Genomic DNA, 17,413 nt, shown 5'->3' with positions numbered 1-17,413 from the left:
TCCCTAACCTCCAACACGCCCAAGACGAAAGTGTGGAGAATTTCTAAGAAAATCAAAGGGAAAAACGTTTGTCCAACGTTACACCATCTGAAGCTCTCAGGCACTCAGATTACAGAGAAGAAGGCAGTTGCCAATTTGCTGGCCTCCCCTACCGAATCGAACTCTGTAGATATATCAGCCCTTTTCCTCAAAACCCAATGACTTTTCATCTGACAACACTGAAAACTATAACCTTCGATTCACTCTGAAGATTTTAACGCTTTCAGGTTTTAACTCAGTTTTTAAACCCACTCAACCTAAGCACGAGGGATTGACGGGAGGTGTCACTCTGTTTTTATGTAAGTCTCTTTTATATAGTACCATTTCTTTAAACACACCTTTACAGGCGGTGGCAGCCAGAGTCACACTAAATAAAACTAACACTGGCTGTTCAGTCTGTCTTCCTCCTGTCCGTCTTCTGAGCCAGGACCTCATGAACCTTGTCAACCAGCTTCCACGTGACCGTTTTTGCTGTTGGGCGACTTCAACGGCCACTCCCCACTCTGGGGTAGTGAGGTGACATCAGCCCGAGGTCTCCTTTTTGAAAACTTTCTTTCTGACAGGCGCAATAGCCGAGTGTGTATATGCAAGCAAAAGATCAAATACGCACGTTAAAGATCCTGTAATCTATGTCAGCATTTGGTGGGTCATGGAAACAAGAACATATCCAGCATGCACACCCCCAAAAGCGGAGTAGGCTGCTAGACAGTGGCGTAAAAACGGTCATACACGTAAAAGCCAACTCTTGTACTTACGAGTGAACGTGGGAGTTGCAGCCCAAGAACACAGAAGAATACTTTCTTTCTGATATGGACCTATATTGTCTAAACGACAAATCACCCACTTGCCTTCATCTATCTTCTGGGAAGCTCTTATGTCTAGATCTGTCAGTCTGCGATCCATCGCTGGTCCTGGACCAAGTGGAAAGTGCACAACAATCTTTACGGGAGTGACCACTTTCATGTCGTCCTCCATTCTACAGATTTGGAAGGTGACTCTCTGCCTGACCGCCTGAACTTCGACAAAGCTAACTGGGGAATTTTTACTTCGAAAATAAGATTGCAGCTTCAGGAAGAAACAGTATTGCAAAGCGAAGATCCTGCTGACAATCTAAAATGGATGATTTTAGAATGCGCCAAAGTAGCAGTCCCATTGTCTACCTCCAAGTCTCAGATGCCAAGAACTCCCTGGTTCGACGGGGAGTGTCGGGATGCCCTAAAGTCTCGGAAAAGAGGGCAACGGCGCGTCTTTCGGAGACCAGACAGCATTCAAACCCATCAGCAACTGAGGGCGGAATCCAGATACGTTTTTAAAAAGAGCAAGCGACAATCCTGGAGGGATTTTTGCTCTTCCTTAGGGGGCTTAGTAGGTGGTGTCCTAAGTAAGTTAAATCAGAACAGGCAGCATGGAACACCACCAAAGTGACTCAGCTGCAGTGCAGGGTATCCTCTGGTGTGTGGTGTCCTGGCGACCTAACATCGATGGTTCCCATTGGACTGCCAACGCTGGGACTGTGGTGGACGAACCCCAGTGTGGCTGTGTATGGGGGACTCTGAATGAGCGGCGTGGGAGTAATGCCACTGAAACGATGGTTTACGGTCAAATGTGTCTTTTGGACACATGCAATGTCAATATTTTCTTGGTGCATCCTTTCTGCCAGGCCAAGTTTCTTCTTATGCACCCTTTCTGCATTCCACTGGAGAATGTTGAATGTTCTGGGCGGTACTGTTTGCTTGGCCCAAGCCAGGTCTCCTTCGTTGCATGGGCATGCGGAATTTCCTTGTCCGACCACTGGTTGCTTGGGGTGGGCCCCTTTGAGGCATAGGGCCCGGCTCCTGCCTCCCCGGCGGGTCTCTCCGAAAGGCGAGCGCCACATCGAGATTTTGTGGACTGCATCATCATGGCTGCGTGTATGTGTGGTATCGTGGTTTTAATTGCGCCAGTGGCCCGATACCGCCGTCTTCAGCTGGAGTTTTCTTTCGGGGTGCCTCACCCTTAGCTCATGGCCCGTACGTCCTGCCCTGTGAGCAAAGGGGGGATTGTTTCTCTGAGGGTCCCACCCCAGGGTTAGAGGTTATAACGCGCCTCATGACCACATGATGAACCCGTTATAGGACACATGGGGTATTTCAGTGAGGACAACAGTGCCACCTGTTGACCCACCCCGTCCTGGTAGGAACATCGCCAGTTGGTCCGGGACTGCTTATTCGGCCAGGCAAGCCTGACTTATTTCGCAGCTAACCCCCATATCTGAGGGCCGTTCCCCCTATCCACTACCCGGGGACCCGCCGGGTTGGGGATGGTTGCTCCACTACTGAATTGGAAGCAGCCTGGTCCCGAGTTCCATTGATAAAGCTATTGTTTTAATGTGTGAGTAAATGGTGTTAGAGGCTTCCAACAGCACCTGTTTGCTGTGGTTTAGTAACCGAACTGTTTGTTGTTTTTGACTCACTTATGTAAACAAAGTGAGTCTATGTTTTAACCCCGTGTTCGGTTCTCTCTGTCTCTCTCTGTATGTCTGTGTGTCCGTGGTAAACTTCAACATTGCTATTTTCTCTGGAAATACTTTGTCTGCCAATACCAAATTTGGCTTAAACATAGTATGAAAAAATATATATAAAAAATCTTCACAGTCATACGAATAATAGGTTGTAAGTCTCCCGAATTAAGCAGTATTTCCGTATCATCAACAGTTTTATTTCGTTAAGGTGCGTTCCGAAATCCGAAAATTCCAAACACCACTTCCCACTGACTTCCTGGAAGGTTGGTTGTGTTTGGTGAGAAGACATGACCTCGTTTTTCTTGTTTACAATTAAAAGAAGAAAAAAAACCTACAAATTCTGGACAGAACACATACAGTGAAACTAACTACACCATTGACGTGTTTACTGTATATCAATATCCTTAAGTGGACACTGAATTAACTGGAATGAACATAAAAGAAAAATTGAAGTGATCGTTTCTTCAGCAGCTCGTTGTTGACTGGTTCGTGCAGATCTAGTGATGTGCCATGTGTTGTTGAGATGTGCAGTGGAGCGATGGCAACGTCTCCTTTACTGCTGAAATAAAAGAATAATCGAGATATAATAAAACACACAAATAACATTACTTAAATCTGTTTATCCCATGAAGAAGAAAATGTCAACATTTGCCTTAAGTATTAAGTAAATTGATGTCAGATGCACCCCAGCAGTGGGGATTAGTCTGCTTGCTTCAGAACTGAACATGCATAGGTTGCTTGCATGCCCTGCTTTTTTTTTCTTCTTTTTTTTTTCTCCCAGGGTTATTATATATATATATATATATATATAGATAGATATATATATATATATATATATATATATATATATATACATACATACATACATACATACATACATACATACATGCACATGATTTTTTATTTTTTTTCTTTCTTTTGTAGCTGTGTACCCAAGTGGTATATAAGGGGATGGATGGTACCAAAGAACTAACTGAATAATTTACTGAATTAAAGGATAGACAAGAATCCCTGCACACAGGCCAGGAACACATAGAGGCCAGTCACAAAAGAGTTTTTCTATTGATTTATTTACAATAGTTATGAGAAGATAAAGAGAAGAAGAAGAAAACAAGAATGAGGAGAAAAGAAAACAAGGATGAGGAGAAGAGGAAAACAATGCAAGCGATATGGCGATGACACCAGCCGTTGTGGGAACACACACACAACATACACTGCTTAAGACAAAGCAAGAGAGAGAGAGAGAGCGGCTCTGGTCAGATGACTGGCCAGGTGAAAAGTGACCAGATGATCACCCACTCCGTCAATTTATGCAAGTTATGCAAACTGTACTGACGCTAGTGTGGTCCGTGAAGCAATTGTCCTCAATCAGGCTAAATCTGATTAGAAGTTTTAACGAGCTCATCGCGGAAAATTGATCCTTTTCAGGTGACTTAAATTAAGATTATAAATTCATCTTAAATAATCAACACTTCATTTTATACTCATTCGAAAGTAGGTGTTGAGCTGTTTCTTTTGCAACCTATCCGACGTAGATCGGTTCTGGAATCATTTAGAAATCTATCACTGAACACCTTGAAACAAACACAATTCTAATCAGATTTAGCCTGATTGGGGACGATTCGCTTCATGGACCACGCTAGCGTCAGTGCAGTTCGCTTAACTTGGATAAACTGACGGAATGGGTGATCATCTGGTCACTTTTCACCTGGCCAGTCATCTGACCACAGCCGCTCTCTCTCTCTCAAAACAAGGATGAGGAGAAGAGAAAGACAATGCACTGATAAGGAAACAATCAAACAAATGTCAGTAATCACAACATGTCAACACAAGTGAATTAGTAGTAAAGCATATGTATACCTTTACATGGAAAGACTACCACTCGGTTTGGGATAAGCAACAACATAAGATAAGATAATGCATATGTGTGAAGACCAAACACTGGCATCAAATAACATTTCTAATACATTCAAACAGTGCAGTTAAAGTGATCGAAGCTATGCTGATTGAGTGAAAGTACACTGACAGTATAGATTAGGTAAAGCTTATACTGTGAAAAAGTGACAAAAATGAATCAGTTTATCGTGTTGCACTATACTGGAGTAAGCCATATAGGAGAGAGCATGATAACTAAATTACAATGGCTTTCATATAATATTGGCAAACTGAGAGAACAGATAGTAATTGGTACACAACACACAAAGGTTGGAAGAACAACATGGCTTAACCATTTACTTGTTAAATACATTCAGCTACAGTTACCCCTTGCATCAAAGTTGAATATCAACACATCTAATCTGGTGCTCAACATTTAAATCTCCTTTGCTTGAAGCTTCAGCGGGACAAGGAACTGAACTTTCATCAGTGACAGCTAATGAAAAAGAGTGCGTCATTCCCTAGAACATTCTTGAACAAGCTGTTGGTGCCCGGAGACATCACTGACTGTGACGTTGAAAAGAATTAAATGGAATATTGCTACCAGAATTATTACGACATGGCAATTATTTAGATCAGTCATAGGTGAGCTGTGACTACATGTCAAAGCAATAACTGAACAAAGCAATATCAACATACTCATATAAACACAAGCACTGTATCAAAGAATACAATTTACAAATCATTGGCAAATTCTACACACTGTATTTACAGTGATATGGCGATGACACCAGCTGTTGTGGGAACACACACACAACACACACTGCTTGTGACACAGCAAGAGAGACAGAGAGAGCAGCTCTGGCCAGATGACTGGCCAGGTGAAAAGTGACCAGATGATCACCCACTCTGTCCATTTATGCAAGTTAAGTGAACTGCACTAAGGCTAGCATGGCCCGTGAATCAAATCGTTCCCAATCCTCCTAAAGTTTCTTAGCACAAGGTGTTCAGTGATAGATTTCTAAATGATTCCTGAACTGATTTATGTCAGAGGTCGCAAAAGAAAGAGCTCAACACCTACTTTCTGATGAGTATAAAATGAAGTGTCGATTATTCAAGATGATTGTATAACCTTAATTTAAATCACCTGAATCAGAGTGAAATTTGGAGTGACTGCAACATTCTTATGAACCACACCCTACTTCTATATTCAAAGTGGCATTAGCTAGGTGAAGTTATGGGTTTGGACTTCGTCGAATGCATCCTAACTAAACTTTGAAGAGTTTGACATAGAGAAGGGGTCCCAATTTGGTAAATGCACTATGAAGTTGGAAAGCATTCATTTCTGTCCCCATCAATCTATGTATCAACACTGTCATATATACATGCGGAGTAGCATACATGTATAATAGCATAAATGATAACAACATAAATTATGAGAGCATGTTCATAGTCATGCTTTGCTTTGCTAAAACCAAGTGATAAGCTAGATCACAGGTTAAGCAAGAAGAAAAAAATTAAAAAACATAAAACATTAATTTTGCAGAAATATATCTGAAATGGAAACAGAATTACAGCATGGACAGGAGTAACATGAAAAAAAGCATAATCAGCATTGCTTCAGTTCAGCAAGGCAGGGGGGATTGCAGCTGACATCGCAGGCTGGTGTTCTCAGCTGCAAGTGTGGCCAGCTGAGACTGTAGGCGGGCAACAGTGGTGTTGTCTATGCCGGGGTAGGTGTTGTAGGTGTCGCTGTCCTCCATCAGCCATCACTGGGCCTCCTTCTTTGCTGCCTCGAAGGTGGTGTCAGGGTGGTCATGTATGAAGTGCCTGACATCGCGCCTGAGTGCAGCTGGCTGAAGGCCTCTGGTGAAGGCGTCACGAAGTATGGCTGTTGGCATCTGCATCACCCCATCTTCAGCCTTGTTGACTTTAGTCCACAGGTACCGAAGATGTAATGCATACTCAGCTACTGTCTCCTTGGGCTGCTGCTGTCTCTTGAAGTCAGTGGCAAGGGATGTGGCGTCTCGCTGATCTTCTCATTTCTCCTCAAGAACTGCATGGATCTTGGCTAGGGTGTCCACTTCAGTCGTTGGTAGCCTGATGATCTGCTGGTGAGCTCTGCCAGCAAGGGCTGAGATCAGGCAGAGAGAAGCTGCTGCATCATCCAGGGGCTGTAGCTGGAGAATTAGTCTGGCCTCACTGATGAAGTCGTCAACTTCTCTATTGCTTTCCTCACCAGATAGGGTCGGGAGTTTGGGCATGAAGTCAGTTGAAGCCATCTTGATGGGGCGACGTTTCTTCTTCATGGACTTGTGTACCTCTGCACTGTCTTCTCTCTTCTCCTATGTTAAATTATCCCTAAGTGACTGTTAATACAACCTCTTGTCCCTGTATTATCCTACTCGAAGCACCAAGTTGTGATAGAGTGCGCTGGAAAGGGTCCTATAATTCATTTAGAGATATTTAAGAATTAAAACATCCTTGCTCACAGCGCCAAGTTGTAACAAAGTACACTTGGTGGTAAAGGGCTGTGGTTTAGGGATGGATTTAATTTGGATAAAAGAATTGAAACGTTAAAGGGAATAAATTTGGATCTATTTTGCTGTGGATCAAAATCCTGTCGGCTACGCCACTTTTGTAGCCGTGGACCTGAGTGGTAGTATATTCACGAAAGGGGTATGGCACAAAAGAACTAACTGAATGATTTACTGAAATAAAGGATAGAAAAGAATCCCCGCACACAGGCCAGGAACATATAGAGGCCAGTCACAAAAGTTTTTTTTTTAATTTTATTTACAATAGTTATGAGAACATAAAGAGAAGAAGAAGAAAGTGCAAGCGATATGGTAATGATACCAGCCGTTGTGGTAGGCTTGCGACACAGCAAGAGAGAGAGAGGGGGGCTCTGGTCAGATGACTGGCCAGGTGAAAAGTGATCAGATGATCACCCACTCTATCAATTTATGCAAGTTAAGCGGACTGCACTGAGGCTAGCATGGCCCGTGAATCGAATCATCCCCAATCCTCCGAAAGTTGCTTAGCAGTGTGTTGGTTACAATGTGTTCAGTGATAGATTTCTAAATGATTCCTGAACCGATTTACGTCAGACAGGTCGCAAAAGAAAGAGCTCAACATCTGTTTTGTAATGAGTATAAAATGAAGTGTTCATTATTTAAAATGAATGTATAATCTTATCCAAGTCACCTGAAAAGGGTCAGTTTTAACAAGCTCATCACTAAAAATTACACACTGCGTTAAATCAGTTTAACGTAGGCAAACATAAATGGAATAGATTTAAACATATTTAATATAGTACACTTTTTAAAGAATTCTTAATCTCTTTTTTTCCCCTCATCATACCTTTACTGGATAAAGCGTGAAGCACAAGTGAGTCATGAGGGCTTTGCCCCTTGTTTGATTGTGTGTGAGTGTCTTGTTTTAGAAATCAGCGGGAATCACTTGTGAATCATGATCTTGTTTCATATATTTTACGATTTAATATTCTATTGATGCACATTGATTCTATTCAGTATACTGACCAGCATATCATTACACATTTTTATTTTTACTCTAAAAATGATGCTGTTCACTAACATGCATAGATATCATATCACAGGTGTGCTGCGGACAGCCATGACACTTGATCGGGAGGCACAACAGGACTTCGTATTACTTGCTACAGCAACAGATGGGGGAGGTTTGTCTTGTGTGACTGAAGTTCACATCTTCCTAAGAGACATCAATGACAACCCCCCTGAATTCACAGGCAACTTCAGTAATCCACTTTCTGTTAAAGAAGATGCGCAGGTGGGCACACTTCTCACCAGAATTACCACTTCGGACAGAGATACAGGTGAGAAACTGTTGAATGTTGACAAAAGGGAAGGAAGAAAAAAAAAAGAAAAAAAAAGAGCAGGTAAAAATTGCCACAGATGGCATCAAAAGAAAGGGAGTAATACATGAAATTGCTGAGTGAACTGCACCCATCTGAGGTGAAAGGTTTGGGTGAAGCATTATGTATCTTTGTGTTTTTCTTCACAAGGTAACATGATGATGATTGGTTTAATTTTCTGCTTGAGTGTTTCTTTAAGAACATTTCTTTTTCTGTCTTATATCAGGTGGTTTGCACTTCTTTCTGAGCTGAAAATTTTGCTGATGTGATATTTTTCTTGTTGACTGGAATTCATTACTCACTTTCTTTCGATGCCATCCGTGGTAAACTTTACCTGCTCTTTTTTTCATCTTTTCCTGCTTTTTTTTTTCTTTCTTTCTTTTTCCTGCATTTTATTTAATTTCTTTATCTGTCTGCTTTCAGCAGTTGTTTTTCTAGCATACCCCACTAAGTCTTGTCTATTGAGATTCCAGATTTATTTAACCAGAAGTTTTCACAATGAGGTATACAAGCAAACCGTTCAACCATGCTTGTGCGAAACATTCTTGCCGTTTTTAAATTGTTGCCATTAAAACAGACACTTACATATTCTTGAATATCATCACAGATATAATTGGGAAAAGATGTTACAGCCTGACATACTGCAACGTACTGAAGAAACAGAGCTAGTGATGGTCCTAGAACATCCTGAACCTCTCTAAATGGTATGATGGTATTATTGTTCAACAAGTCATGAGTGTGTTATACCTTTGACAGCCCATTTTCTAAAGTATATAACGTTATTCTGATAGGCAATTCTCTTATTATTCCAAATGCATTCCATGCGGAGATTACCAGGGATGCTTATTTATTATTCAGAAGCCACACCTTCAGCAATTCCCGCTAGAACAAAAAGAGGATTTCCTCCAGACCTCTAAATTTCTTTACTCCGACAGTGGAGTTTAAAATGGAGAAAATCTCTTCCAAATATAGAAAAGTAAATTTCTGGAATCCACAACCATTTACATCCATTCGAAGCTTCAGACAGGCTGATCATCTCTCACACTGAAAAGACTGTTTTAAAAGCTTCATGTCAACATATTTAGACCACCTTTTGCATATTCATTTATAATTACGCAATTACGCGCATTTTAATCTTTTCAAAGGCTTTTAAAAAAAATTATTTATTTTTTTTAGTTTTTCTTTCTCTGTAAAAATCGAAAAAAAATATTGTATTTATTTCAGTCAAGACTTTTCCTGGAATAGAAAATGCCTGCATGACAAAAATGAACTGTGATGCAAAAAACAAAAAAACAAACAAAAAAAACCCAAAAACAAACAACAACAACAACAAAAAACCAACAACAAAAAAACAACAACAAAAAACACTTTTAATCACACATATTTTACCCAGATAGCTTAAATTACGCCTCTCCCATGTGAAAATCATTCATTTAATTGTTTGTAAAATACTTAAATCATGAAATTCTCATTGCGAAAATGTGCATCAGCAAATTTCGCTATGGCACTCCCATACACATTCAGTATATGTTTGATAGAGAATTGTCATCAAGAACAGCAATCATAGACAAGAGACCTATGCATTCACAAATAATGCTACATAATACTTTTGAGTTTTTGTGGGGGGTTTCTTATCACGAGATCACACACACACGCACACACACACATACACGCACGCACGCGCACGTGCTCTCTCTCACACACATGCGCACGAACATACAAACACAAATGCACGATATTGCATGCCAGCAATTGTACGGAGTGAGTGAGAGAGAGAGAGAGAGAGAGAGAGAGAGAGAGGTACAGAAACAAGCACCAAAACAAAGCACTCTGGGTCAGTTAAAAAACCCAGACATGATTGTAACATGAGCTAACACAAAAGCAAGATCTAGTATTGTCCATCTCTAGTAAAATCAATGACACACCGAATTGTGAATGTGTGTGTGTGTGTGTGTGTGCATGTGTGTGTGTGTGTGTGAGGGGGATGGGTTTTTTTTCCAATGAAGAGAGGCAACGTGATGCAACAAATTAAAGAAAAAAAAAAGAAAAGAAAAAGAAGAAAAAAAAAAAAAAAAAAAAAGAAGAAGAAGGAAAGAAAGGGCAGAAAGGAAAAAGATACCCGGATGCTCAGTTGTCTGCATGCAACTGAGGCCCCACCCTTTCTTTTTAAAGAAAAAAAAAGAAAGAAAAAAATCATGTATTTATTTGTTTATTCATTTATTTATTAATTTATTTGTTTATGCGCATTGTTTCTTCATAAAGGCCTGACTAAGTGCGTTGGGTTACGCTGCTGGTCAGGCATCTGCCTAGCAGATATGGTGTAGCGTATATGGATTTGTCCGAATGCAGTGGTGCCTCCTTGAGTAACTGAACTGAACTAAAATGATTGGAATGAGAGGATTGTGGGGTTGACTCAAGAATAACATGTCCTCTTAACATTAATTCAAAAAGTTATTTTCTTGAAACATATTCTCTGATTCTGGATACATACAGAGAAATTTCACAATTCGGAATAATAAAAAAAATTGAACGTACTTGGATGTCCCACACTTGCCAGCTTTTTCTCCTCCTCCATTTGATCTTTAGTGGTGGTCTGGATGCTAGTTATTGGATAAGACAATAAACCAAGGTCCTGTGTGCAACCTGCACACATAAGAGAACCCACAACAAGAAAATGGTCATCCCTGTGGAAATATTGGAGAAAGATCCACTTCAGTAAGAAAACACACACACAGGCAGGCGGAAAAAACACCCCCAAAATGGGTGGTGCTCTCACTCTTGTGATGCGCTCTCCCTGGGTAGAGCAGCCCAAGTTTCAAATAGAGAAATATATCGTGACAACAGAGTAATAAATTATTATTATTTTGATGGTTTCACACTATCTTCCTCAGCACAAATGGGACAGGAACGTTTGCGGTTGGTTAGACTGTGAGTGAACTGAATTTACAGCTCCATCAGTGTTGGCCACCAGCAGGTGCCTGATTGTGGTATTGCAGTATAAGCTGGAAGGAATCCCAGACGGATATTACTGTTTAGGTTAGGCCTTTTCATTTTGATTTGAATGGCTTTTTTCATCTTCCCCTTCTAGAAATTGGGTTCTGTGCATAGCACCAAAGTCCTGTCCTGTGGACACAATATGCTCATGGAATGCAGAATCACTTCTTGATTTATGTACTGTGAAACATTTGTCCGGCAATCCCTCTGTTTCCCCAATATAGACTTCCTTACTGTCAGTACACTGAATGTGCCTTCTCACTGATGTCAGTTAACGTTGTAAGAAGTTGGTAGGTCTGTGGAAGTACCTGGTTCCATGTTGTCTGAAAGATTGGGCCAACCATTCTGATGTGCCACATCGGTAGGATATGCCTGTACAGATTTCATTTTGTGGTTGTGTTCTTTTCTGCTGGAAGAAAATGGGGGCCTTAAACATCCAATCTGGGTATCGGTTGGATCAAAGAGCCATCTTCACATGAGCCTTTTCAGTTTTTCTGTCTGCCTCTTCAGCTACCAGAACATCTGCTGGCGCAACTGATTTTGCATTTTTAAGAAAAGGTATGACGTTTTGGCCTGGGTTCCGGGCGATATTGGCATTCAGTCTAATGAAATGGCGGACCAGCTGGGCAAGAATGCCACAAAGTTGTCCAAGTCCAGTGTTCTGTACACAGACATGAAATAGAAAGAAAACACTTATATTAAATATCTATGGCAAAAAGAGTGGAACACCCAGACAGACAACAAGCTGTTCCAAATTGGTCCAGACCTAAAAGAGATCCACCCATCGATTGTGAAGAATAGAAAGGAGTCTGTGCTGTGCAGATTGCGCACGGGCACACTTTTCTTACTCATTCTTACTATGTATTCCCTGTGACAAGCCTCTCACTGTGAAACGCATGCTCATTGATTGCTGGGATCTGCATGACATTAGAAACAGACATTACACGTCAGAATCTCTGAAGATTTTGTTTCCTGACGTCCCTCCAGGGGTGCTAATTGATGTATTTAAGAAGTGAACATTTTTAATCAGATTTGAATGTTTAAACACGGATGATTTTAACTTTTTGAGTGAAAAGATTGAAGCAGTAATTAATTTTATCGTACTTTCCTGCCCTTTAGTAGATGCTAACGTAGCGATAGCCTTGAGATGGCCTTAGTGATTGGCAAGGCTCTAAGCACCATAATTTTGAATTTGAGGATGATAATAAAGTACTGGGTTATCAGAACCTCTTGTCACAAATGCACAAATTGACTTAAAGGAAGACTGGTGTGCTATTGTGTTTAGTTATAGGACATATAGCAATTCAGTGATGTGGAAATATTCAAACATAGAGATATTTTGAAATTCAAAAACAGAAAACAAGTACTTAGACCTGACCCAAAATATAAGACATGGTCTACAGTTATTTGTAATTCCAAACCCCATTTGCGAGTGGGCACACAAACATTTTCTTGATGGGTGAAAATGTTTTTTTTAACTGATGCAGGCATAGACATTCGTCAGTTCTCAGCGTATTCCACGCATGCAGCAAACACAAGTGCAGCAGCACAAGTGTGGCCAACACAGCTGGCTGTTCATTTCCATTCTTAAGGCCACTGGCTTGTCAAGTGAACATACTTTTGCAGTTTTGTAAGTGCAGTTCTCAGCCACATTTCGCTTTAGCAATTCTGGACAAAATGTACAGAAATATTTTTTTTCCATTGTAAAATATACGACTGCCTTTGTTATATGGAAGAAAGGCTTACTGACATAAGAACAGTGTTTTATGCCCATTGTAAAATGTATTTTGTTCACATACTGATATATTATCACATTTTTTTATGAATGTGGCCTCAATACTTACGCTGCTCTAAAATCTTGTGTGACTTCATTCGAAGGCAATAGGCAAGTGACAATTAATCAGTGAAACTAGGCTTACTCTAGGAAGGTGTAGTTTTATTGATTAATTCAAAAGTTGAACTTGTGCTGTATTCCACTGCATTTTACAGCATGAAATTAAGGGATAAGTACTTTGTATCAGCATTGATCATTTCATTTTCCCTGTGTAGTACAAGTTCAAGTTTTGAATTTTTTTTAATTGTGTTCACCTACTCAATGTTGAACTGTGGAGGAACAACAGTAACAATAACATCTTTCAATTTTTTAAACTGCTATTGTCATTGTTTTTGCAGGTACATAGATAAATCTGCAAAAGCCTGTTTACCATGACTGACTTTACAAAAAGTCTAATAACCAACTGGTTCTGTATGAATTTGAATGCATCAATGACTGATTATCAAAACAAAGCCTAAACCCTGATTGTTTAAGTCTCTCAGGTCCTTATCACTGTCTTGTTTGTATCCACTGATATACAGCATGGGGTAGCCCCCAACGTCCACCTGAAATAAAATACATTATTTCCAGTGTAAATTGTAGCATGTACTGATTAGTTACACTCATTTATAATTGTTATCAGAATCCTCACAATTATGAACTTGAGTGGAATTTTTTGTTTCCGCTTCTGCTAGACACCTATATGGTGATCTATTATGGTGGTGCAGTTCCTTAGGTGAGTGATCCAAATTTCTATCCAAAAGTTACTTTTGATTGAACAGTTATACAATATGATACTGTTATATGATATAATAAAGTACAATGCAAGAAATGAATTGATAGTGTGTGCGCATGTATGCATGGATTCGTACATGTATATGTGCATGTGTCTGTGTTGTAACACAATTACAAATCTGAACGGCTGTGTTGTAAGAAGTGTATACACTGTGGCATGTTCCAGGAATCAATCGAAATACTTGCTACCGTCTGATGGAGCAACATACCAAAGTGTTCAGTATTGCCCCAGAAAGTGGAATCATCACCTTAGTTGGATCACTGGATCGGGAAGAGCGTCCTGACTACAATGTGACAATTGTTGCTTATAATGAAGTAAGTGAACTCAGTAAGTTTACAAAAGGAGAAGAAATAATTTTGCTTACTTGCCTTTTTAAAGTCACTGGGCTCACTGGACAGTTACTGTCCAGTTCTGCACCTTTGAAACTGAATGAAATGCCAAAAGAACAACCTCCTCGGCGTTTGGACATTCTCAGTTCTTCCGTTATTTTTCTACATTTGTTTCCCAGTTGGCAAAATAATAAAGATCAGTTCAATGTAATGGGTTGTTGCGTTTCGTTTTTTGAACAGTATATAAAAAATAGTTTGTGAAGTACTCATTTCAGCAAAGCTTGGAACAAGTTGGGTGTTGGAACCGGCTTTGTGAAAACATTGTCAGAATGCTTTAGCGATCTTGTGGCATATGATTTTTTTTTTTTTTTTTTAAATTTTTTTTTATAAAGAATTATAAATATTTCTTTTTTTACATTTCATCAAAGAATACATTGTTCAAGATAGAAGTAAAGAACAGGCCCACACATTGGTGTCTTTCTTCTATTCATTGAATACCATCTTCATATGTTCACCTTTTTGTCCTCGAGATCTTCTGCCAACTGATGAAGACAATGCTGTCGGGAGTCTACAGACTCTTTCCCGCATGCATGGCTTGCCCATTTTCACCCCCTTGCATGGTTTCAGATGTACAGTTTATCAGAATATCTGTGATAATACTCTTGGGGTCATTCTTTTATTCATTGAACACCATCTGTGATAAGTAATGGCTGTTGAAACTATACCAAAACTGGTATTTTCTGCGTTTTGTTTCTGTCAGTTTGGTGGTGTTTGGAATATCTACATAGATGAGAAAAAAAGAAGGTAAGGGGAACTAAAAAAACTATTAAAAAAAAAAAAACCCCACCAAAAACACAAACTAAGGCCAATAGTTGCACATTGTAGTGGTTACATTGTATGCATTAACAATTTTTTTCCTTCAGTCAGTGACAACAAAAGCAAGCCACATACACACTGGCTTTATTCTGACATATATCAAATTTTCTGCATCAAACATGTGGGTTTCACTTAATTTTGCAGTACCAGTCATCAGCTAAATGATATCTCAGCGCTCTCGTGAAACAGCATCACAGTGCCACAAACACAAAACATATTTCCAAGAATCAGAAAGAAAATTAAGAAAAAGGAAATCAATAAGTGTTGTCAATAAATGTTGTCTATCTAATCATGCATTTTTGCATTCTTTTACAATAAATAGTTGATGTAATACATTTTCTTTCACAGATTTCACCAGAAATGTCATCCACAGCCTTGCTGAGAGTGCTTATTCTGGATGTGAATGACAACCCACCAGTGTTTGAGAGAACCGGTTATCATGCATCTCTCAGCGAAATGGCCAGACTGGATACAGAGGTTGTGAGGGTAAAGGCCACAAGTCTGGATATTGGTAACAATGCGGTCATCACTTACAGCATTGCTGCGGGCAATCAGCAGGGAAAATTTGTGTTAGGGCCAAAGGATGGTGAGTTCCCAGGTCCTCTTTTTGGTTTATAGTTCTTGTCAGATAGTCTGGAGCTTACCCTCGTCCATTATGTGGTTGATTTTTTACTCACCTGTGTAAACATTGTGAGTCTACGCAATAATCCAGTGTTTGGTTGTGTGTGTGTGTGTGTGTGTGTGTGTGTGTGTCCTTGGTATATTTTAAAATTGTCATTTCCCTGGAAATACTCTGTCTGCCAATTGACTCTGACTGCCTTTGGATTAATCATGGTGGGGTAAAAAATCTTCACAGTCATACCAATAATGCATTGTAGGTCTTCGAGATTAAGCTATATATCCAGATCATCAGCGGTTTATTTTGTTGAGGATCCGAATATGATAAAAGAATCACAGTTTATAGTTTAGTTTGAAGACAGCCTGATCTCGATTTTCGTGTTCACAATTAAAAGAAAAGAAATACAAATTCTGGATAGAACACATACATTGACACTAATGACACTATCAATGTGCTTACTGCATATGGATATTTTAAAGTGGATACTGAATTAACTAGAATGAACATGAAAGGAGAAATGAATTGATTATGTTGTAGTTTCTGTAAGCCTGTTGAACACACAGATCTGGAGAAAACGACTACTTCTTGCGATGTACTTGAGGTGATAGCAATGTTTCCTTTGCTGGGAGCTTCAAAGAATTTCTTAATCAATTGAGATATACCAAAATAATATGATTTAAACGATGTTATCACCTTGAATACTGTAATCGATTTATGACACAAACAAAAAATCCCCAAAACGCTTAGATATAAGTTTTTGATTGCCATTGGTAGGGCGCTTTAGCGCTGTGAATAAGCCTTCTTATTCTCGAGCAGAATGTGCTTGGTTGGAACCTGCGAACATACACTTTTTTTCTTCTTTTTTCCCACCAAGGCTTCATATCGTTAGATACAGAACACATTTGAATAGTTTTCCGGTTTTCTTTTACTGGATAAAGCGTGTATCACAAGTGAGTCTTGAAGGCCTTGCCTCTCTTATAATGTATTTTTTGAATCTGCAGTGACTCAGCTGGTGCAGATGAAACCTCCTACAAATCTTGCCAAAGAACAGTGCATTCTCAGGAAATTATCATTCAAACATTGACCCTTGAGCCTAATTTGAAACTGCCTTGTGTAATGCATTTATCAGCAGAAAACATTGCAATCTTCAATGACCTAGACAAAATCCTACAAAACCACTTTGGAATGTGGTATTCTTTCTTATCTTCATAATCTTGGCTTTTATGTCATCTTGCCATCGTAATTAAACCTTTCCTAGCATATTTTAATTGTAGAGTTTGTGTTGGTTCCATTCTCTCTGATACTAAGTTGTACTCTTGTTACATATCTCTGTAGAATCTCTTTTTTGTCCTATAGATCTTCTGCCACCTGATGAAGAAAATGCTGTCAGGAGTCAACAGTCAATCATGGCTTGCCCATTTTCACCCACTTGCATGATTTCAGATGTACAGTTTACCAGTATGTCTGTGATAATACTGGTACATAGAGGAAATTATGTCTGGAATTGCACCAGTATTTCATTCTCTTATTACAAAGTATTTTTTTCTAAACTCTAAAGTGACAGGACACACAACCCTTTGACTTCTTTTCAGTAAAACTGAGGATGTCTGAGCCGACACAAAGAGAATTAATTCCTCTGTTGCTTAGTTGCTGTATGTTTGCATGTCAGTTGAGAAA

The 17,413-nt window shown here is 39.6% G+C and overlaps 1 protein-coding gene across 1 annotated transcript in view; it reads left to right on the top strand.

Annotated features, from left to right (window-relative positions):
• LOC143298658 (protocadherin Fat 1-like) overlaps positions 1-17,413 on the top strand; it is a 351,658-nt gene that overhangs the window by 236,830 nt on the left and 97,415 nt on the right. Inside the window, exons 25-27 of the mRNA XM_076611542.1 lie at positions 8,034-8,270; positions 14,078-14,226; positions 15,466-15,703. Coding sequence (XP_076467657.1) covers positions 8,034-8,270; positions 14,078-14,226; positions 15,466-15,703 — 624 coding nt within the window. The remainder of the gene's footprint in view (positions 1-8,033; positions 8,271-14,077; positions 14,227-15,465; positions 15,704-17,413) is intronic.

Source organism: Babylonia areolata, chromosome 24 (assembly GCF_041734735.1).
Source record: "Babylonia areolata isolate BAREFJ2019XMU chromosome 24, ASM4173473v1, whole genome shotgun sequence".
NCBI classification, from domain to species: domain Eukaryota; kingdom Metazoa; phylum Mollusca; class Gastropoda; order Neogastropoda; family Buccinidae; genus Babylonia; species Babylonia areolata.
This window is presented reverse-complemented; position numbering and strand designations above follow the sequence as displayed.